This window comes from Gymnogyps californianus, chromosome 10 (genome assembly GCF_018139145.2).
Source record: "Gymnogyps californianus isolate 813 chromosome 10, ASM1813914v2, whole genome shotgun sequence".
Classification (NCBI taxonomy): Eukaryota; Metazoa; Chordata; class Aves; order Accipitriformes; family Cathartidae; genus Gymnogyps; species Gymnogyps californianus.
Window position 1 is genome coordinate 6,307,685 of NC_059480.1, and position 23,036 is coordinate 6,330,720.

Genomic DNA, 23,036 nt, shown 5'->3' on the forward strand with positions numbered 1-23,036 from the left:
GATAAGTTTCGCTTTTTATAAGATCATTGATATGGGAAACTGATTATGCTTCTGACCCTCAAGAGACTACGTACAGAGTATTTTTAAAAGTATACGTCTTCAAAATACTATCTGAAGACCCTGCAGTCAGAGCACTGGCGCTCTCACGCAGTGCAAGTTTAAAAAAATGCAGTATGTTAACTAAAAGGCAGGAAGCGGGGAATTCAGTGGAAAAGGCAGCGTTGAAAGGAAAGACGAAATAGCTGTTTACACATAAGCATTCACGACTGCTTCTACATCATACCTTACCTTATCAAAGGGAGGGTAATTAATAGGCTGTTTTGAATATTCTTGAAATCTAATGTGCAAAGCTGTTGCATTTTCAGTGTAAGGGTTAGTCTGGACAGTTCCCATTGGATTCAACATTTCTTCAAGTTCATCTGAAACATTAGACAGAACAATTAATATTATAGGCCAGGCTTGCATTAAAATTAAAAAATCTGAAAGGCAAAAACACAATAAGAAATTGCTTACTGTATACGATGGACAGAAGCATGTTTTGCTGCGCAGCACTTTTACTACCTGCTGCTGCGCCGCATTTCCAGCATAAACTACCCGTACCTCCTACATTCACAAATGTTGGATTATCACCCAATGAGAAACTGATTTTCTCTTTACCAAATAAACCTAACAGTCAAGGGAAGCTGAGATATCCCTATACTGAACCAAATCCCAGTAAGATCTGCAGCTTCCGTAAACAAGTATACACACTGCCTCTATATCAAACAGTATGAAAAAAAGAAGAGAGTTTTAAGCCAGCTTTCTTTCAGCACTACAGCCAAGCTGATACAGGGTTTCTCAGGATGGAACGAAGAGTGACATGGAGATTTCAGACACTCTTACTAATCAATCTGAATGTCAGGGAAGGAAGACTTAAAAAAAAATTCTAATTCACATTTTTTGCTGACACAAATACTGTCACATACAATACAGCTTATCTATTTAGTTTAGGATGCATAGCACAGGGAACCAAACGAAACCTAAACTGCATCTTAAAAAACACGTAACACTAGATATAAACACGCATCTATTTTTATGTGATTTTCCTTCCATAACAGACAGAAGTTTTAGAATACTATTTCCAAGCAGACTCTTGCCCTTCCTCTTTCCTGATACACAATACTTTCAGGAAAGAGAATAAGACGTTATATATTTATCCACATAAAAAAATATAACTAGTAAAGAGATTATGACAGGAGAATTAGACATGCACATAGTAAATATGCTACTATTTGATACTACTACTCTTTAGTCTTATAAGTATTTAAAGTCCAAATCTTAAAAGTTAAACTTTACCAGGAAATGATGACCAGCTGTGCAGTACCAGTTCTCCATTCTTCAACTGTCCTTTATAATCAAATACCATGGTATTTACCCAGGCTACAGGATAATGCTGTTAAAGGAAAGAATTTTTATATGGAAACTAAGATGCCAGTGAACATTACTATGCAGCAAGCACTACAATATAAGTAAAATTGAGAGGGTGGGGGTTTTTTAAATGGTGATATCTTTCAAAAAAAGCTGTTAAACACATGTATAGTTTTCAGTATGTACTCCAGTACCACGGAGGACAATAAGACTTAATTTTAAGGGTGTCACTCTGCCAGTGTAAAAATGCACATTTCTCTGAATGTGAGCCTAGATGCTAACTTTTTTATGTTTTCCCAATCACAGCTCATCTAGAATTCAGAACAAAACTGACCTTTTAAAATACAATTCTTTAAACAGCCATTTGCCAACTGGCTTACAAGCAAAATTTTAACGCCTTTTTCAGTCTCTGAGAAGTACGAAATGTTTTTTTTCATACCAGGATGTGCAATTCTTAACACATATGCTCTTTTTAAAAAAAAATTTTTTTTTTTCATTTTGCATTCTTGAACACTAAAGTGAGGACAACGAAAGATTTCTGAATACTCATTTCAATATAATTCAGAAGTACACTCAAGAAAAACAAATGAAATAATTACCACTTTTCCTGCTTTCCTAATGGTTTGGTATTTGGAAGGATTCATTGCCTTGGTTGACTTTTTAGTTTTCATCTTATCCATCACAGCATAAACTGCAAAGCAGAGCCTTGCCATTCTTGGTAGATCGCAGACATTTATTTCAAACTCTAATACTTCACTCCAAACATGGTCACTTCTCCCAGATATTTCTGTGCTTACAATAGTTTTACAAAGGAGCTCTGTACCATGGAAAAGACCAGCCCTAACATGAACCTGCAATAAAGAAATGAGAAATTTTAAGCTTGCCACAGAACCTACAGAATTCTACATAGAATATTATACAGAACATACACATATGCATTTCATCAACATTTCTCTTAAAAGAAATACTAATTCTGAGGTTTTAAAATGAACCAGACAATTCATGAGAACAAATTCTTTTTACTTTGCTATTCATGTTGCTGGCCAAAACAAATTATATTTGTTTAAATAATGTTGGCTACCAATTTTTTCAGTACTGAATTACTTATATTACCACATATGACTAATAATAATAACAACTCATTTGTAGTAACAAATACAATATATGGATATACAAATGATTCTAACTTAACATACCTAACACAGAAGGAAATTGTAGGAAACAAACAACTAAGCAGAATGAAAAAGGTAAGACTAATTTTCTGAATACAAATTCAAATCTCCAGGTAGAACCAATTTGTGTTTCTAACTAAGAAAAGTTTGGGGTTTTTTCAGCTTAAGAAAAAATTCATTTTTTACTTAAACTGTTTATAAAAATGTACAGAGGGAACACTGCTGACCCTGACATCAGAAATCACCTGTAATAATAATAATAAAAACAATGTACATAATTCCCAGGAATTCTTTTTTGTCTTTAGCACCCAGAAACCAACAAAACCAGCTAGCTTGAACAATAAAAATAAGGAACAGGAAAGGAGAAGGGCAAGAAGAGAAAGAAGCTGGAGCTTTTGGCACTGAAATTAAACACATTACAGGTCAATGCTAAGATGTGGCTCATTTCTGCATTTCTGTTTAACAACATATGTACACAGAAAACTGCATGTTTCCAAGTATCCATACTCTTGGATAGTTTCAACAAGAATGACAAGGAGGTCTTTATTTTTGTTGCCTGAGCAAACAACGGAGACAGAAATATGTCAACTTCTTTCAGGTGACCTTCCAAAATATCAGATCACACAACAGTGTGATCAACATCGAAGCAGTCCCAATCTCGATGTATCTTTTTTGGCTACACCAACTACTGCTCAGTACTAAGTTCGCCATTCGTAAACTAGCCCAGATAAACTAGTCATTGGCAAACTGTAATACAGTTTAAACGAGGTCATGCTAGAGAGCAAATCTGTCTTCAGCCCAGAATAATGCCTGGAGAAGGCATTAGTAGCACCAACAGATGGTCTCCAAATAACACCCACTCTGATCATTCTGGACTTCTCTGAAACAACTGCTACCACTGATCAAGAGACTGCTGTCACAGCATAGGCACTGGCAGAGGTATTAGGCCTTGGAGAACACACTGTTACGGGTTACACTCCTTCTTGACACAGGTGCCATAGGAACATCCATTATTAAACTGACTCGTTGACTTACACATATACAATCCCAATTTCATTTCCAAGCTTACAGTCAATCACTGAAAGAAAAAGTTCAGTTTAGAAAACTACATTCACTTGAGTCCCAGCGAAGCTAATAAAAACCACTATACCTATTTTTGGCATGCACAGCTTCACCACTGTGAACCACTGTGAGTTAAGAGCAGCAACATGAACATCCATGAAACAGATCACATGAAAGTAATCTCACTTCAGGAAATCTAAGTGTATACAGACTACATGTGTGTGTACCTACCTGTATGTAACAATATATGCATACACACACATATACAATCAAAATTCTTGTTGATTACATTTACAGGGTTTTTTATGTCTCTGTAATTAGAGATTGCAGCCTTATATTCTTCAAAAAGGAAATACTGTGGCTGACGTCAGAGAACTGATTAAAATCAGTTGGTTTATAACCTTCTTGAAACAATTCACTAGATGGTCCTTTATTAATTCATTTGGAGATTCATTGTATGTTCAACTGAATTTATAATCAAGTTCCTTTGCTGACTTAAAGATATCTTATGGAAACATGATTACGTCTAGTGTATTATCTGCTTGTGCTTTAACACCAGCAACAGTAAATATTTTAAAATCTGCCTGTTTGGTTTTTTTTAAACCAGGGGTTTAAATTCACATTTGCATAATTTTGAATATTGTTCTTTGACTTGCTATCGTCTGATATGATAACTTTATATGCCCCCACATTTCCCTGACTTTTCTTTTACTTTATTAATATAAAAAGCATAAGTGATCAAGTAAAATTTGATAGTAACAAAGCATTGTACTGTTGGAACACATTGCTAATTTGCTTGCCTTTTGGCTAGTTTTAATTCTATGATTTCCAATCCTGTTAATGTAAGGGATCGGATCCTAATTTTCTTCTTTTCATTCTGACACTCCCCTTTTACTAACGAAACGGTATGTACCGATGGTGCAGCCAAAGAGCAAGACAAAAAGAAAAACAATTTCAAATGTCATGTATTTGGAAAATTGGGTGTTAGGCAGCTGAATGAAGTCACTTGTGCTCTAGGTGAAAATACGCAATCCAGCTCACATTAGTGGAGTGCTATCCATCTGACAAATGTTTTGTTTCCCACTACAAACACTGCTTTTATGAACCCTGTTGGTGGTTTCAGCAAAAATGGATGAATATTGGCTTGATCCAAAGCACAATGAAACTAAAAGAACAATGGCAGTGAATTAAACAGCCTTAGAATCAGGACTAGGAAACAAATACGTTCTCAATAGTGACAATTCCATAATAGCGTAGACAGACAATGCAGGGAAACATGCATAAGCTTGCAAGGTTACTACATGCATTCTTGTTCTTGGGTAACTACAGGACTTTAAAGTTTTCAAGACTGAAAAGCATCCAAAATACTAAATAATATTTAGATAAGCGTCCACAGGCACCAATACCAGAGAACTACCAATTTTTCCTGTTTCTCCTCAAGCTTAAAATCAATGTATTTTCTTTTTCCTCTAAAAGCATACTGAAATTAATCAAAATTCACTTTTTGTAAGTATGGAACAAAAAACCCCAAACCAACTTGATAGCTATGTCGCTTCTGGAATCCACCTTCTCTTTTCCCTTCCCTTTTCTTTTAAAAACTTTAAGAGTCTACAGAATGTAGAGTTAAGAAAATATTACAATGTTTAGACAAAGAAAAGGGAAACATCTGTTTTTGCAGACATCCATTTCCACAGTCACAGTGTCTCAGATAGTAAAATTGTAACTATGGCTCATTTAGATATGTAGTAAAATGTAGTATTGCTAATATACAAGGAGGTTGTAACAATAGCTTTGAAAGAAAAAAACCGCACTGAGTATCCTGAATAAAGCATCAGAACAGCAAACTTCAATGGCTAATTGAATTTCTTCCTAATCTACATGACTGGCTACATAATTTACTGATTGCCAAACAAAATAAAGGAAATGAATGTTGTTCTACCTCACAGGCAAGTGTCTTGTAAGGTCTTAAAGTAGTTGTGCAATAAATTCCCATGTGTTAACAACTCGTGGTCTGTAAAACAGTCAGTAGCCCAGTCATGTACATTTTTACAGGAAGTGATACTAAGCTTTTTTTTGTGTTCAGCATGTTTAGAAAATAAGACAGATTGTACATAAGCATGAAGTCCATGCTTAGATACACATCGAATATATTCCGGACTACAAAAATACCTTACGTTCCACTGAAAAATGTTTAATATTTAATCTACTTCTCTTTGTCAGATGTTTATGACAGTTTAGTTCGAATAAGCTTATTTCACACTTTACAGATACCATCTTAAAAAAAAAAAATCAAGTGCCATATGAACATTCGTGTCATACTGTCCATGATTATTGATAATGTTCTAATGCACATATCCAACTTCACACAATAAAACAATACTTTAGCAATAGAGCAAGATTTTAACCAATACTACCAATATAACTGGGAATAACTAAAAATGCTTACACTTCTGCTGAACTGAAATCTGTAGGATTTTGAGTTCACTAAACATTGAAAATCATTAAAACGATGAACAGAACGTCTTCTGACACTAGGCATAGTTACTTACTTTGGCATTTTCTTCTGTATTTAGTTTATTACCCTTTAACAGAATAATCTTGAAAGGGTTAGAAATATCCCATACACTCTGAGAAGGGAAACAAAGATACAAGTTCATTCTTAATCAATGTAACATATTGAGACCTATTTTATAAGCTAAGCATTTTAAGCAAGAGTCATAAATACAAACTAAAGATGCATTTTTAAAAATATAAATTTGAAATCTTAAAAAATATATCAGTTATAACTACAAGAGCATACAAGATACCCTAAAGGGAAAAAAAGTTAGAAAAAACACTCAGTTGAAAGGGGAGTGGGGTGAGAAAATACATTGAGTACTACTTGCTGACAATTCAGAATAACCCTTCAAATTTATTGTTCATTCTGAATACACACAGAGTGTGTAATAGAGCAAAATCTGTCTACATTTCTTAGAATGACAGTACGTAAATTATAACTGTGCTGTAAGGCCATAAGTTTAGCAATAAAGGAAGCACCATACTAAAAGAAAAGTTAGATGTACGTTAGGGCAAAAGCTGCCATCACTGAAGTGGCAACACCATGCAAGACATCTGGGCTAATACAAGAGATCACAGACCACTACTGCCCAAGCTAGCGGAGCCTACACATTGCATTGAAGCTGGAGAATCCAGGTTCTCCGCAATAACTTCTCCAGTTGTTAGTAACAGATTATTACCCGGTCTTCTGGGTTGTGATTAAAAGTAGAATCAATAGCAATGGAAAGGAGACGGTGGGGGGAGAAGGAGTATGGACGAGGCAAGGGAAGGTAAGAAGTTTCCAAAAAGCCTCAAGGTCTGCTATTTCTGATGTAAACCTTCTCGCAAGCAACAGGAGGCTCCGAGCAGACCCAGGTGACCTACACTGGAAAACAGTAGTAGTAGCACAAATCCCAGGCATTATGATTTAAATTTCACAAGCCACTGTTCCTTTTGGGTATTAAGATATTCTCTGTATCAACTTACAGTTGTTGTTCTTGTTTTTTTTGGTGGCAGAGGAAGAGGAAGGTTGGATGATTTTCGGTTTATGGCAGCTTCTATGGCAATCATCTCCTGCTCGCACATTTTCTTTATGGTGCAACACTCAACAAGAGTCAGCTGAGGAAGAGTCCTGTTCATCACACAGTTGCGTATATACTAAAAGCCCATGGAAAACAGTTGTTATCAGCTAGCAGACTATTTCTACAGCAACTTTCAAAGCAAAGAAAGAAACAGTATATTACAAAGATACAAAGGAAATGGTGCACATGTATTTTACAATTGGAGAGGGCTGCAGACATGAGGAGGAAGTGTATTACTGTTCAGCACAGCTGACCATCCAATGGCACAGGAAGCAAGGTCAAATTTTGGCCAAGGCACCAGAGAACTGCTACGGTAAGTTCCAAAGAGCTTTATGTACCTGAAACTGAATTAATGGGTGATCACCAAAAACATATTCTAGCCTTCCGCTAACTTGCAGCACATAGTCAGCAGGATCAACTTCCTCATCTTCTTTTCCATGGATAGTCAAACGTTTTCGGATTGCCAGCTCATTCAGCTTGATGGGATTCATGTTAGGAGACACCTGAAAACTAAATACATCCTAACAAAACACAAATAGGAATACTGAATGTCAAACTCGTCATAGTCAGACGTACAAGGCTTAAATCATAGCATACACAATAAAATAGGTAGAAAATACTTAACTGTTAAAACCAGTCTATTTTAACACTTACAGTTAACATCTACATCTTCAGTGCAATCACAGCAATAGTCACCCTAGAAGCTGCAAAATGGTCAATTTCCAAACTTTTATAGTATCAGAAGTACTTTTAAGAACACCGAACTTCATCTAATTGATTCAGCAGTGATTTAAAGACTTCTAGATCAGGATATTAACCTAGAAGCTCGTATTTTAGAATGTGAATGAGGGAGACAATAAATCATGCATACATTTCAAGGTGTTTAGCAGTAATAGATGTGTTAATTTTTCTTCTTTCTGGCCACTAGCAAGTTATCTTCTTTCTAGGTACCACTGTACTCAGAAGAAAAAGAAAGCTTCACGTAATAAAGCAGAAGAAACTGTTAGTGCGATTTATGTACAAAACCACCATCTTATTTGGAGGGGTGCAGAAAAGAGGGGTAGCAGCCAATATCTGTAGCATTCTGAATACAACATGGGAAGACTGTGCATTTTCAAAGAAAATTTTTAATCAAACTTTTAGAGGCTATCTACATATTTCCAAAGTATCTCTAATTTTGATGCGTTCTAAAAAGGTAAAGGTAAGAAGTTACTTTCTTTTTTAAACTTAAAAAAAAAAGGTTTAAATTCATTTAAAGTTCCTAATGTAAAAGGTCTTCTGTGAAATCTTTCATCTACCACATTATGCTCTGCACACGCTTATTTGCAAAGGTTGATTCAGCGAGTTCTGGGTTTTTGTTTTGATTTTTTTTATTTACACACACACTCCTGAAGATGTAAGCATTCTAAAAGCGGTTTTTTTACAAGTGTGAAGTGTTGTCTGGCTTACATTCTTTTGACTTGTGCTTTATTTATATAGAAGTTTACTGGTAAGAAGCCAAGCTGCCCTAATGGAAAAAATCTAACTCTGTGAAGTCAGGCAAAATTAATTCTGTATTTTCTCAGTTTCTGCACGGTTCACAACAGCTTCCCCCTTTCAGAAAGCTGCCAAACTGTGAAGGCTTTCTTCTCCTATCATAACTGATAGCAGGTAGACAGGGAATGACACTTTTTCTTCCCAGGAAGCTGGGGGCTCTATGACAGCTGCCTTACTTCCAAATTGTAGGTCTTTACACGCATGTCACAGAAATGGGGATCAGTCTCTCTCTCTTGCTCCAGAGACAACTAGGTAGCATTTACAGCTCACCCACGCATTCTAGACAAAAAGTATTTTAACATTCCTTTCTCTCAATCTTGCAGCGTTCCTACTGAAAGAACACAACAGTCCCCATACCTTCCTATTTAATTCTCCTGAGATGATTCTAGTACTCAGTGTAAGTAGTAAAGTCTGGAACAGAGTTTACTGCTTTAAAAAGCAGCTCAGATTTGAACTGTTAATAGCTTTGAAGGTCAGAACTGGCAGCAGAAGCATTCAAAACATTTGAAATGTCAGCAGCCTAAGCTATTAGAGTGGCAGGCAAATACATTCTGCACCAGCATGAACTTTTGCACTGCTTTTGTACTGTTATAATATGCATATATGTACAATATTTTAATCAAAAGCTGACAAACACAGAGATATTCTCACTCCTGGACAACTACGAGTCCTCTACCAAGCCAAAGAGGACTAGAAAAAGGTTTTGTCATAAAAACACCTATGCATCCAACATCAGCTAGTGTTACTGGTGACTAAACCTGGTATTCGCCTCTGCACTTCGTGTTTCCAGAGTCAGATATGATTTTACCATTTTGGATTTTTTAAGTTAAAAAAGATACCATCAGAAATAATATAGTTTTATAAATAAAATCAGCTGAATCATTAGAAAATCAGTATCTAGCACCTTGGTCAAAATGGACACCAAATATAGCCTGATATATTTACACACTTGTGAGATTTTTAAGGTTTCCAAGGATGATCCCTCACTGTTATCCAAAAGAACACAGTGCAAAAATTAATAATGGGAATGCTGGACTCAAGTAGAATCAACATCAAAACTTCAACATCAAAAAACTGAAGCTAAATCATTTCAGGTGGAAACTAAAGGGGTTGTTATTTTAAAAATAAGCTACTGATTTGTTAGCTGAAACAAAAAGGTAACTCTAAGTCTCAGCTGGTGTTTTATTTGTCTACATGCATGTCTAGCGTAGGGAATACTAATTCCTCTTTTTTTTTAAATGTATTGCTCAACCTAATTAGCAGATCAACCCCAAAGATGTTGAACAATGAATCACACACAGAGTAGTGTGTTGAATATGGTGCCTCCCAATTCACCAGCATCCCCCGAGCCTAACATTGAACACTAGTAAAGCAACACAGTAACAGTTGGACAAAAAAAAAGTCCTGACAACTTTGAATTATGTTTTATGTTTAAACAAACGTGACATAATATAGAATATACAAGTTGTACATTTTGACTTTAGAACTGTAATTTGACTTTAGAAGTTCAGTTCACAACTGTAGGTTCGCGTCCTCACTTTCTTTCAAGAGTCAAGGACCCTGGTGAAAGAATTTGCATTTTAAAGCAAATACCATAATGTTAGTATTCTATTTCATTTACATCCTTGATCATGCTAATCACATGCTAATTCAGATCAGGACCAAGAACAGTACATGAAATGTGATGAAGAACCATTCCTACCTGGCAGTTATCAAAATGAACAGCCACTACAAGATTTCCACTATAGAGCTTATCTTGGAAGCTCTCTGGGATAACAGGTTCCTGTTCTGGTGGGTAAGTGTGCTTTAACCAGTCCATCCAGGAGAGACCCACAAGTGACTGAATCTTTTCCTCACTGATTCTCCGCATTTTAGCTCGGAAGTCATTCACTTCAGGATCTTGTAAGGCATCGAACTCATGGAGACCTGAAAGAATTCAAGCAAGCAAAAGGATACATACCTGTACAAATACTGCCCATCTATATACCATCCCATTCAAACCTTTATTATCTTTAAGTTAAGGCTACATAAGTGGTTTTCTTCAGACATCCCATCCAAAATGAGTGCTCAAAAGTGAGTTGGGTTCTACTTTGTTCCTGTACATCAGTGGACTTCCAAAGTTACTTGGACAATTCCCATGCAACCTGGCATGAGAGTTCAGTTTAAACAGCAAGAACTAATGCCTCTCTTAGGTACTATTAAATGGAAAAGTCAACCTGACCCTGAGTTCAAGATAGTTTGGAAAGTTTTAAGTCTCTCCTCACAAGAGCAAATGCAAAGAAAGCACAGCAAATGCATCATAAAGACCATAGAGGGGAAGAAGTGTTTGCAAACTGGTTTTTTTAATCCCACAGAAAGATGACATCATCTTTTTTTATTTTGCATAAAAAGTCAAAAAAGAAGGATAGTGGGACCATAAATAGATAAATTTATTCTTGAATTTTCCTTGTGATTAAAATCTGCTACTCAAGTGAAAATGACAGGACTGAAATTTCAACCAATCCAAGACCTGTAAAGTTCTTTTTCTAAAATATGTAAAGAGAGAAAACACAGTGGAGAGTCCACACAGCTGTGATTCTTTGGTACTTCAGGAAGTACAGGGCCTGCAAGCGTTTCCTTCTTTCTTTTCTCCTGAACTTTGAAGGACATTGTCCAAATTACACAAAGCACTGAACACCTTTTGAGAACAAAACACTAAGTTTAGAAGCTTAGACAGGAACATATTTTTTCCACTGGTAAGGTACAGCTATAATAAGCAAAATAGTCAATCAAAGAATGTGAATCTCTCAGAATCTGTCAGAATATGTCTGAATGGTTAAACTGGCTAACTGTTTCCATTGTCAGTTTTAACAAATAGGCAGACAGTGTACTGCTGAAATCTAAACAAAACCTGCAGTCTTTATAAAAGAGCTAACAATGGTTCATTGTTTTAAAACAAGAGGTATGACCTCACACGACCCTGTCAATCTTGGTTGTATAACCGAGTAGATTTAAAAGCTGAAAATTCTGAAATAACATCAAGAACAAGTTACTGTGAAACCTTTAAAAATAGCTTTTCATTGTCTGCTGAAAATCAGCGCCACAACTGAGAGCAAAACCAAGAATTATATTGTTAACCAACTCAGAAACCATGTATAACAAAACCACAATAATTTCTAGTTCCTTCTGTGTATCCAGTTTGCTATTAGGCTTTTTATGATAACACTTTTCAGGGATTATGCTTTCCTTCACCTAGTAACAATAGTATAGATTTTTCCCCTCATCTAGTAAGATAAAATTTGCTCTTGATTGATGTAGTAATACAATACAGTGCCAAAACATAATACAGAAAGTAGCTTTCAACAACTTTGAAATGTTTCATCTTGAGTATTTAAAGTCTTTTGAACTACATCAGTATTAGTTTGAGAAAGAGAAATTCTGTCAGGGTCATACTTAATTTTTAATATTTTGTTTTAAATTTTTCCCACTGTTACCTGCCCAATTAAGACCCTCATACAAAACAAAGTTTACCCTTATTTTTCAAAAAAATTAAATGTAATTACCTTTGCCTATAAGGACACCTATTTTGGAATCCAACTTTTCTCCTGGATCACAATTCCTTGTCACTAGTTTAAGGACAGGAAGAAAGGGTCTAACATCACAAAGTCTCCGTGTTTCATCCTCTAATTCTTCATGTACAGCAGTCTGATTCACGCATGAGAACATGTAAGAGTCAATCTCCATGAGGAGATGAAAGAGTGGATAGGCATGTGCCTGCTTCCATAACAGCTGCAAAGAAAATAAATAAAGGAAACAAAACAAGAAAGCACGGACACGTCTTATGGCACTGAAGATAACATTAATTTCCATTTATGTTCCCAAAAGAACATAAGAGTAACGTTTGCTAACTTGGTTCATTTTTATCCCTATATATCATTATATATTTACTTTGTCTTGTTTGTAGGCTCTATCTTGAGGTTATTTTTAAGCAGCAACTTGTGTGCATAAATATCCCAGTGGTAAAAAACACATAGGGACAAGTACTATAAGGTGATGAGAGAAGGGCAGCACTAACCCTCATCCTGACGCTTATCCTGGGATTGACCAAATATAGTCCTATTTGCAGTAAAGTTGCAGGATCGCGGCTGTTGATACAGTAACAAAGCACTTACTGATTTTGGAGGCAGATGTTCTTAACACTGACCAGCAAACTGTCACTCTCCTCCGTCCATTCCTATAGCTTCCTACCAAAATCCTTCTCCCTCAAGACACATCTATACTTTCTTTTTCCAGTAATTATTGTAATATATAGACAACAAGTTCCCACTATGGAACTAATTCCTGAATAAAAAATTCCCTGTTGTCTGGAGAAGCTTGAAGTAAATTTATTTGTAAATTACTGGCAGGCCACTAAGACATGCAAGTCACCCACAGAACACTAAATAATGCTTTACTGAACTGAATACTTAAGTAGCAGATTACATGTTAAGTAACACCAATGTATCAAATACATAAAATATATCAAATCCTTAGCAGAAATCAGAATTGGAAGTAAAAAGAGCTCTCCCGACCTAAATACTATTCAGATCTTTATCTGTGAGAATATTTTTGTCCTAATTTTACATTTTATGGATTTGTTTCTGAAACTTATTTTGAAACAGGAACTGCAGGATCAATAATGCAATGGCAAAAACCTCTTCTCAAACAACTGAAGCTGAACTGAAGTCCTTTTGCCAAACTGAACATACCTGCATATATTTCATAGAATTATGCAATGAATTCTGCCTTCCAGAAATGTCTGCCTTCCAGAAATGTATTCCAGTATATTTTGCCTAGCTGAGTGAGAGCTGAATCCAGCAACTACCTTTGGTGTAGAGCAAAAATTCCAACTTCAAAGGTATCAAAAGACTAAATCTATTATTGCCTCTGTGTTCTTCTCCAATAGCTAATTATATTGATTAAAAATCTGTACCTTCCCCCCCCGAGCTGTCTAACTTCCGTTTCCAGCTACTGGTACTTATTATATCCTTTAATGATTGTAAAATTTTAAAAAGCCATGAAGTCTCTGAAACTGACTTCCACCGAAAGCAGCCATTTGCCATCACCCAAAGTACTGGCCTAGTAGAATTATAAAGTCTACAGAAATGAAAAATTCTTCAGCCCTCAAATAATTGGCTATTTTTCTTCTTTTCTCTTATTTTAATCTTAACAGTTTCACATACAAGATAAACTCCTTACATGTGCTCTCAAGTCCTCTATTTATACATCCAAGGGTCCACAAATTAGGGCTTGTCACAGCAATGTGGTGGGAGCAAAGATACTAATCCAGTATGCCGTCAAACTCTTCATTATTGTTTTGTTTTCAAATACAGTGATTTCCATGAAAGACCTCTGTAGTTATTATCAACATTCCTTTTCTTTGAAAAACAGCTAAATATCAAGAGTATCTGTTTATAGCACATTCAGTTTCAATGTGTCACAACCATCAACAAAATCAGACAGCTTAGTTCAAGTCTGTTATTGTTGTCACTTACACACTTGTTTTTTAAATTCTTTATCAGTTGAAATCACTATCAGCTATTCCATTATCTTACCCATCAACTAACCTGTAGTTTCCCAGATTACCCTTTTACTAAAACAGCAACATTTTTCCAGTCAGAATTATTTCAAGTATTTGAGTACAGCACAAAACTTAGTTCTTGGATCACTTCAATTTCTAGTGGCACTCTCATTTCTTCTAAAATACTAAGTAGTCCACTGCATAAAAAATACTTCAGTGTCTAGAAAGTTGCAAATTAGGAGTACAATAAATTATATGAAGCTACTACTGATACAAAGAAAATAATTCCTATAAAGAAGTGAATACTGTCAGACTGAACAGGAATGAAAAACAATGTACTTATTTACCAGGCAATGCAATGGAATGAGAAATCACACTTCTTTATTTTCTTTTAGAAGCTTATTATGCTTAAAGAGCAGATTACCTGGTGTTGTAATTCACCCACTACCTAATTCCACAGTAACTTGTCTAAATGCCCTCACATGGCCATTATCTGATAAAAGGTCAGTGGATTATTCTTTAATATCTGTGGTTATTTCCTTACATGCTCCCCTTCCTTTGATTTGAGTATTCCCTCACTTTTTAAGTGATGCCCTAACAAGGCACTTGTACACAACCTTTAAGAAGTGGCATACATAGGTTTTAAAGCATCCATCTTTGGTGTCAACCAAAAGAAGTGGGAGCACAATCTGTGACTTCTACATTAAAAATCAAACTAGACACAGCGTCTACTGTTTGCACACTAATCAGAGAAATGTTAAATCAATGTACAACGTATTACCAATGTGTTATAAAAAGGTTTAGATGTAGCAATACAGTATTAATCTAGAGCTATTAGAATAATCTCTGCTGAAGTGTAACCATTAGCAAGACGTAATTTCTACAAGCTTTGCCATCTGCCCAAAAACATTCCAAACCCCCAGACACAAATACATCTTTATTAATCAATCTGCTGTGCATGCGCCTTCAATACATTATTTTTTATGCCTACTCAAATTCATTACTTGATTTGCCAAAAGGCACATAAAAATCAGAAACAGCACTCACTCCAAATATAAGTTAACTTTTAAGTTAATTGACCATTTGGTATTACCTGTTTAATATGAGATATGGTGGCATCTCGAGGGACATCCAGGTTGATGTAGATTCCAGTGGGCAACAGGAAGTCCACAGATATTGAGCCATCAGCACCAATCTGTGAGTCCACTGCCCAGATGTCAAGGCTGTCTGTCACGGCAGGAGGCATTATGGAATCTCAATAATATCATAACCACATGGCCTTAAGGGAAAAAAAAAAAATAAAATTCAGTATACTTAACCTTCTATAATTAGACACACATTTTAAAGCCTTTGGAAAGTTTACATAAGCCTGCTTGTACAGCTTAGCTTGCAAGTCTGGGGTCTCAAATGCCAGTACTGCAAACACATAAGCATAGTTTTACTCATTAATTCCATTTAGTATAATAAAAGCACTTGCCTGGTAAAGCACTACTGTTGAGATGTTTCTATCATTAAGACAAAGTAATAAGATAAAAAACTAACTAATTAGAGGTCGGCTAAAACAAAGTTAGTTTTCGAGAAAATCTAAAATTAATTTCTATTTACCTGCACAAAATACAATCAAAGCAAGCTTCTTGGACGAAGCATGGCAATATTTAATATTAAAACACATGATCAAGTTGAAGTTTGCAAAAACAAAATTATGCTGTTAGTTGTCCACAAATGTGGCCGGAGTGACATATTCAACTTGAAAGTCTATATTAATAGCAGGAAAATCATCTTCAACTCTATTAGAAAGTGACATTTTCCTTTAAAGATATTTATCTCAATTTGCTTTCACCCTTAAAGAAAGATCATCTCCTATGAATTCAACCCACTGTGTAAACTACATCCACTGCAGGGTAGGGGGAAACCCTTTGTGTGATCTACTTCAACTCACTACACTGGCTTCCTGATTACTTGTCCTTCGTATTTCAAGATATTTTTATTTACTTTTAAGTGCTACCACTAGTTCTTCTGACCTTCCAAGTCTTATCTTTTGATTACCACTCTCTAAAGATGCTTTCCCTTCAATCGCTATTCACTGAAGTATTTACCTTCCTCTTCAACCAGACAATGCTCTTCAGCTGACAAAGGGATGGGAAGTGTTGTAAAACACTATTGTAAAGCACTTCTCCAATAAAGGCAAGTTACCCCTACACCTTTCCAATTCTTGTTGGACATCATGAGATGTGGGAAATCACCATTTGTAAAAAAAAAAAAAAAAAAAAAAAAAAAAAAAAAAAGCCAGAATGTGCAACGTCACTACTATTACAGCTTTCCACTACTTTTATCACGCCTTCCCTTCTCTTCTAGATCCCTTCCCTGCTCTGAAATCAGGCCTGTTCTGCTTAACTGAAGGTATTTCCCCTATTACAGCACCAACAGAAAAAGCAGGATGTAACCAATACACTGGGCTGCTGTTCTTCATACATCACAGAGCAGTTCAAACTTTATACATCACAGTTCAAACAAGCTCATCGGCAAAGGAAAAAAAAAAAATTAGCATAACAGCCTTCTGAAATCCAGTCACTGCTGCTGACTACATTGCTAAAGTCTGTTTGACACACAGTATTTTCCCCTTTGTTAAGACACTAGGCAAAATCCATTATCAAAAGGTAACCCTTTCTACAGGTGCTGAACATACAAAGGTATACCTAGACACAGTACAAGATTGCTTAAATTGGTCATGCCATTGAATTACAGATAATTATCATGCTGTGCAAACTTTCCAAATGTATATGCATTTATGAATACAGCTTTTCAATCCCGAAGCACTTTATTACCATTTCTCCCCAAAACAAGCAACCAGGAAATCTTTTTATAACGCACTATAGTTGAACCCGCCACAAAACTCCAGAAGACCAACTACACCATACAAAGGTGTTCCATTCCCCTCCCTCTCCAGCTTATCTTTTTTCTTTATAAAACAGCCTAGTTTGGGAAAAGTCACACCACCAGCTACTAAATCTAAACTTTATGATATGCAGGAGTTAACACTTCATTTATAGCGAGTTAAATTTGTTTGATACTCCTATTTCACAGAAATTCAACTCTTTAAAATTGGTAGGCTTTTAAATCAAACAATTCATTGTCATATGCATCATCATCCTTAACTGAAAAGAGAAATGCAAAAGTGGTACTTCAGAAAGTCTCTTTGTAATCCGTTGCTCGATATAGACAGCTTGCAATGAAATAAGCAAGCAAACAAGCATAGGAGAAAGCTGAATGTGCCTACAATGGATAACAGAATATGCCAGCAGCACAAAAAATCAACTACTACTGAAGCATAACTTTTTCCTGACAAACAAACTATTAATATTTTGTACGTATTAGAGAGGGCTGCTCAGTGCTAACTTTTACTGACCATTATTGTTAAGCAAATAGTACCATTTAAATCACCGCTTTAAAATATTCACAGTCCATCTCTGCCTCATTCCTCAGTACTGGTTTCTATCCCTCCTGTTACTGTAAATATATAAAATTGCTCATCTGACATTTGGAAAAATTCAGGAGATTAAGATCTCCAGCAGGGAAAGAGGGTTGGCTAGAAAGAACTGAAATCTCCTAAAGCTTACCAGTCACCAGTGGAATAGCAAGTCCAAAACCCGCATGGAGCCCCGCTAAATACTCAAAGCAGCTATTTGGTACCGCAGCTGGGCTACTATCAGCTTGCCAGTTCAAAACTGCCTTAGATATGAGACAACACACTTAAATCTCACCTCTAACTGCCATGTAAATACACTGAATAACGAGACCCAAGTCATTTCAAAACCTTTCCATTCAGCCTTAGCAAAGTTGTGAGGACCCACACAAGCATGACTGCTGCCAACGCATCTTGTTACCACACTAAATATGTGGATCACTTAGTATTTTGCTTGTACTAGATAAAAATATGGTAGAATTTTCATTAAAGGCAAACAAAAACCCTCTAAGTTTCAAAAAGCATAAATACATAAGGAAAAATATTTTTTCCTCAATAGAAGCAACAATTAGGGAGCTCCTATCATCATCATTATCAAATAACAGTTTATCACCATCAGGTCCTCATTCCCCCCAAAAATCCACTACACTGCACCAGACTGAAACAAAACAAAAAGAACTGGAGGTGGGGGTGTAGACCTAGTGAAAATAACAAATCAGGTATGAAAATATTTTATCTTAATTACCAGATCTTTACAAATCCATCCCTTCACTCATCAGTGGGTGTGGAAAGTGTAGCACCATGTGTGATCTCTTAAATTGTCTAAAGGAAAGAAATAAAATTTAACCCCATCATGTCATTAGAATAACACAGCAGGTACCCAAAAAATCTAGGGAAAATGTGTAGTTCCTCATTACCAATCAGTATATCTTTAACAAGCTACTATTTAAATGGGATATTATTTCTTTTCCTCCATCCAGCTACTTCTACCCATAAAATCTTGGCTGCAATTTTGTTGTAACTGACAACAGTAGTCACAGAAAAATCATCCGAATTATCTAAAACTAAAGATTTTTCATACTTTGACGCACACACATTTTCAGTTATTTTCTGTGGTCATCATGGTAAAATAAAGTGGTATCGCCATTACAAAGCATTACTTTAACTGGTACAGCAGCAAGGAAAACATCAATCTGTTCTATGTAGTTGTTTTGTTCATAATTTCTATTTTAATTCAGGAAAGTTCTTTTCTATTTTCATCCTCTTTCGGATGTTTTTTCCACAACATTTGCAATTGCTGAAACCACTTTAGTGCATCAACAAGAGTTTAAAATGTTCAAATAAGCAAGACTTAAAAATGCTGTTACATACTCTATATCCTAGGCACCACAATGCATAGAGTTACAAAGTTCTTGTAAGATACTTGTTTATTATTACGGACTTCCAACAGACATCAGAATCTTTTAAAATTCCATTTCCAATTAAAAAGGGAAGAGCAATCATCACACCAATTTGAGCATGCTGGGAAGCTATTCTTGCTTTCAGGCACTTACTTAATATTTCCTTCCTCAAGGGAACAGGTTAGTGTCTTTTACAGCCAGCACCCAGTTTCCACCAGTAGCTGACATCACAGGGGTCAAGAGAGAACAAGTATTTATACTGAGAATAACACTGATTGCCAACATAAGATGGCTGTGAGAATGAGTCATGGGCCAAACTGTAAAATGTGTGGTGGCACTAGTGACTAACTAACAATGTCACATCTAGTAACTGAAACAAAGGCAGAAAGCCATCTGAATTGGGAGCAATAACACCAGAGACATTTTAAACAACTTCCAGCTAAAGGAAAAGAAAACAACAATCAAAATAATAATAAAAGCTATTTCAGGCTGTTAACCTCATAGCTATTCTTGCCTACCGTCACGGTAAAAACAACTTCTCATACAAAAGAAGGAAGTAATTAAAACAGTACTTAATCTTGGCTACTCAAGTATCTAATCAATGATTATGTGAATTTAATAGCAGCAAAGCCCAATACTAAATGCTTTTCTAAGTCACAGGTACATAGCAGTGATAGACAGCATTCAAACCTTCCCATGTAAAGTGTAAATTTTCTCTAAACTTTGACTTACACGTTTCAGATTCATATAGATGTATATATATATAGACACACACACTCTTAATCTCAAAGCCACGCAATTTGTATTTTAATATACCAGCAATTCTGAAAGAGCTGCTTAGACTAATGGAAAGAAATGGAACACAGTTAGTAGAACATCTGCAGAACGAGAAAAAGAGAAAGAAAATGTAACGCTCATCTTTGTATTTACTTATTTAATGTACACAAACACAAAGCCATACAACAAGATTTCTCAAACAAAGGCAACTGCCTGCGAGTTTTCTATCTATAAATCTGTACATCTGGTATGTGCACGAAGCATTAAGACTGAAGTGGAACAACTATCACTACAAGCTGTTAACATCTAGGTTGTAAGCCTCCACACTGTGCCATAACATGGTTTTCATAATATACTCCAAGTGAAGCTGTGTGATACAGTGCCAGGCTCATTGATAGCTAGAGGGGAATGCCTACATCCTCCCTCCTGCTCCCCTGACTCTGGGCTGTCCAGTTCTGTTCCCCTGCCTTGCACCCGCTTCAGCACACGTCAAGTCTCCGCATGAACCATTTCAGCTTATCATCCAGGTGGAATCAACAAGTAATTTTCTTTCACATTACCTAGTCGAAACAATTCACAGAAGGAAGTACCTAAACAGTTCCAGAGCCTCTGAAAGGAAAAGAATGGAAGCAGGATCTTCCTGTTTCATCAGCAGCAAGCCTCCAGATTGTGTCATAGAGCTTCAGGTTAACTACGGCCTCCAGATGCAGGTTTTACACCTGGCTAAAACTGACAGAAGATCATACTGCCCTTTCAGTCAGCAAGATCAGAGCACTGATCCAACTGAGATTTTAGGTATTTCTCTTCTTTAAAGTTAGTTCTCAGTCAAAACCGCTTTCTAAGCGGGCACGCTGCCTGAATACAGAAAGAAGGTGGTGGTAACACTTAGCTGGGAACAGGGCGGGACCATCCCTTGTGACAGCAGCCCAGATTTGGAGCAACTTAAGCAACACATGAAATAACACTTTCATTTGCTTTCAACAGGGAGAAAGAACTCCCAAGTAAAAGACAATTAAAATTTTAAATGCCTAAAGCAAAATGAATATTTCACACTAACACAGCTCCAGCTAGGTAAAAGGGGAGGGAGGAATTTAGTGAACCATACAGTAAGTTACATAGACTTTCATCATATCTTCCATAAACATTCACTTGTCTTGACACTGCTTCACCAACAAACCAGATTGTTTCACCATGGAAGCGATGTAAGCTATTTTTGTCTTCATTATGGATTCCTGCAGAGGGTCAGACTTTCCTCTGTGAAATCAATGTGAAAGTTACAGAATTTAATTTTCTCTTTCCTCTGTATTGTGACCTTGATCACAAGATAATCAGACATTTTAAGCAGGAGAGACCAGCCAACAGACCACAGTCCCTGAACAGCTACTGAGAACAGCTATGTGTTTCCAGGCGCAGTGTTCTTCGTTGTCGTTCTTGTTTTGTTGTGAGGTTTGGGGCGAGGGGGTTGTTTTGTTTTTTAAAGGACTTACCATCTCTAGGCAGACAGAAGAATTTGCTCTAGTGCTAACAGCCTTATTTCAGAAGCCAAGAGACCTTGTAGCTTCCCCCCCACCCCCCAACAAAAGTATATCTCATCATCTAACCAAAGAGACCACTAGGAAAGCAAAAAAGGAAAACACAAACAAACAAACAAAAAGGCTACCAGAAGCAGGCTGCTTCTTCATTGATTCCTAAAAGGGTTTCAGGAAAGATGACAGTCAAAAGTAAGCTCCATATGTTTTTCTGTGAATTGTGGCCCTCTCATTTTTTTTTCTCTAACCAAAACACAGAACTAGAACCACGCGTGCCCGGGCTATACAGTGCAGGTACAAAAGCAGTCTGTAAAAACAATGTAGGCAACACTTCCAGCAAGTGTCAGTCACCAGCAGAACCACTGGAACATTACATGATATCAATTAACAAAACCCAGGCATTCAGAACATCCCCAAGAGTTACAAGACTTATCTTTTAGACTAAAGGATCAGTAGGGTTTCAGAAGCTGTGGTTACACGTTGGGGTTGTGTCCCCTTACTAAGCCAGCCACTCAGAAGCTAAACCCATTTTGCTGAGAAGGCAGGCAAGACCATTTTGTGGCAAACTCAATTCCATCGTGACTACTTCAGGACAAGACAGCCCTGAGAGCCCAGGACCACTCAGCTGCAAAGGCTTCACACCACTGCTGTAACAGTTGGTGAACTCAGTTTTACCTGCGTCGAGTAGTTAACTTGCTCATGTAAAGGAATTAAATCCAGGAGGTGCAAATATCTGACATAAAACAGTGCCAACCAAGAAGATACGAAGGAGAAAGCAAAGTGCAGGAGAGATTTCGTAAGGTTATCCTGAAATTAAGAGCTGAACAAGAGCATGCTCAGAGAGAGAGCGCCTGTCTGGAGGCACTGCAAAAAACTAGACATGGAGTAACAATGCAATGAACTTTCCTTTGAAAATAATTTATCAGATCAGCAAAAGCCTTAGACGTTAAAAAGTACTCAAATCCACATGGATTGTTATCAACACCCAACATTAATCTGTGTCAGGTAAGTTCCTCTAAAACCAACATTTTGAAGAATGCACCAATTATGAAATTTCACACTATGTCATTAAGTTAGAAATTCTCCTTTACTTGTGAACTCACCACAAATCCCTGAACACTCATCCTTTGAGGTGTATTTTTCTGTTACTAAAAGAACACCAATGTAAAATCCAATGCAACATTCAATCTATTATCCTGAAGCATAATCAGAAAGAACACTAATAAAAGACAAGTAAAAGAAGCTGCAAGGAAGCTGGTAAATATAAACACCCACATAATAAAGTGTTAGAGGAAAATTCTGACGCCCTTGTTATCTCTCATAGCATTTATTCTCCTGGGCTGCCTCACAGCACCAAGAAAATCTAGTCTTCAGACAATTCTTCAGAAGAGATATTGTACATCTGAAATGATGTCACCTATCCCTGAAATGTGGTCACAGTTCTCTCAGGATGAAATAAATATGCTATCCCAAATAGATGGCAAAGGGGGGGGGGGGGGGGGGGGAGAAGAAATCACGTGTATGAAAAAGTCAG

The 23,036-nt window shown here is 36.5% G+C and overlaps 1 protein-coding gene across 2 annotated transcripts in view; it reads right to left on the minus strand.

Annotated features, from left to right (window-relative positions):
• The window catches only part of PIK3CB (phosphatidylinositol-4,5-bisphosphate 3-kinase catalytic subunit beta), an 85,625-nt gene that overhangs the window by 30,356 nt on the left and 32,233 nt on the right, over positions 1-23,036 (minus strand). Inside the window, exons 1-10 of one of the 2 annotated variants that reach the window (XM_050902798.1) lie at positions 18,542-18,567; positions 15,427-15,612; positions 12,337-12,562; positions 10,497-10,720; positions 7,597-7,779; positions 7,164-7,334; positions 6,191-6,268; positions 2,007-2,258; positions 1,336-1,432; positions 289-419 (exon numbers count right to left, since the gene is read on the minus strand). In XM_050902798.1, the coding sequence (XP_050758755.1) occupies positions 289-419; positions 1,336-1,432; positions 2,007-2,258; positions 6,191-6,268; positions 7,164-7,334; positions 7,597-7,779; positions 10,497-10,720; positions 12,337-12,562; positions 15,427-15,579 (1,515 nt within the window). In that variant the 5' untranslated portion in view covers positions 15,580-15,612; positions 18,542-18,567. Of the gene's footprint in view, positions 1-288; positions 420-1,335; positions 1,433-2,006; positions 2,259-6,190; positions 6,269-7,163; positions 7,335-7,596; positions 7,780-10,496; positions 10,721-12,336; positions 12,563-15,426; positions 15,613-18,541; positions 18,568-23,036 lie in introns of those variants that run through there. The other variant, XM_050902797.1, reaches the window with a different exon arrangement.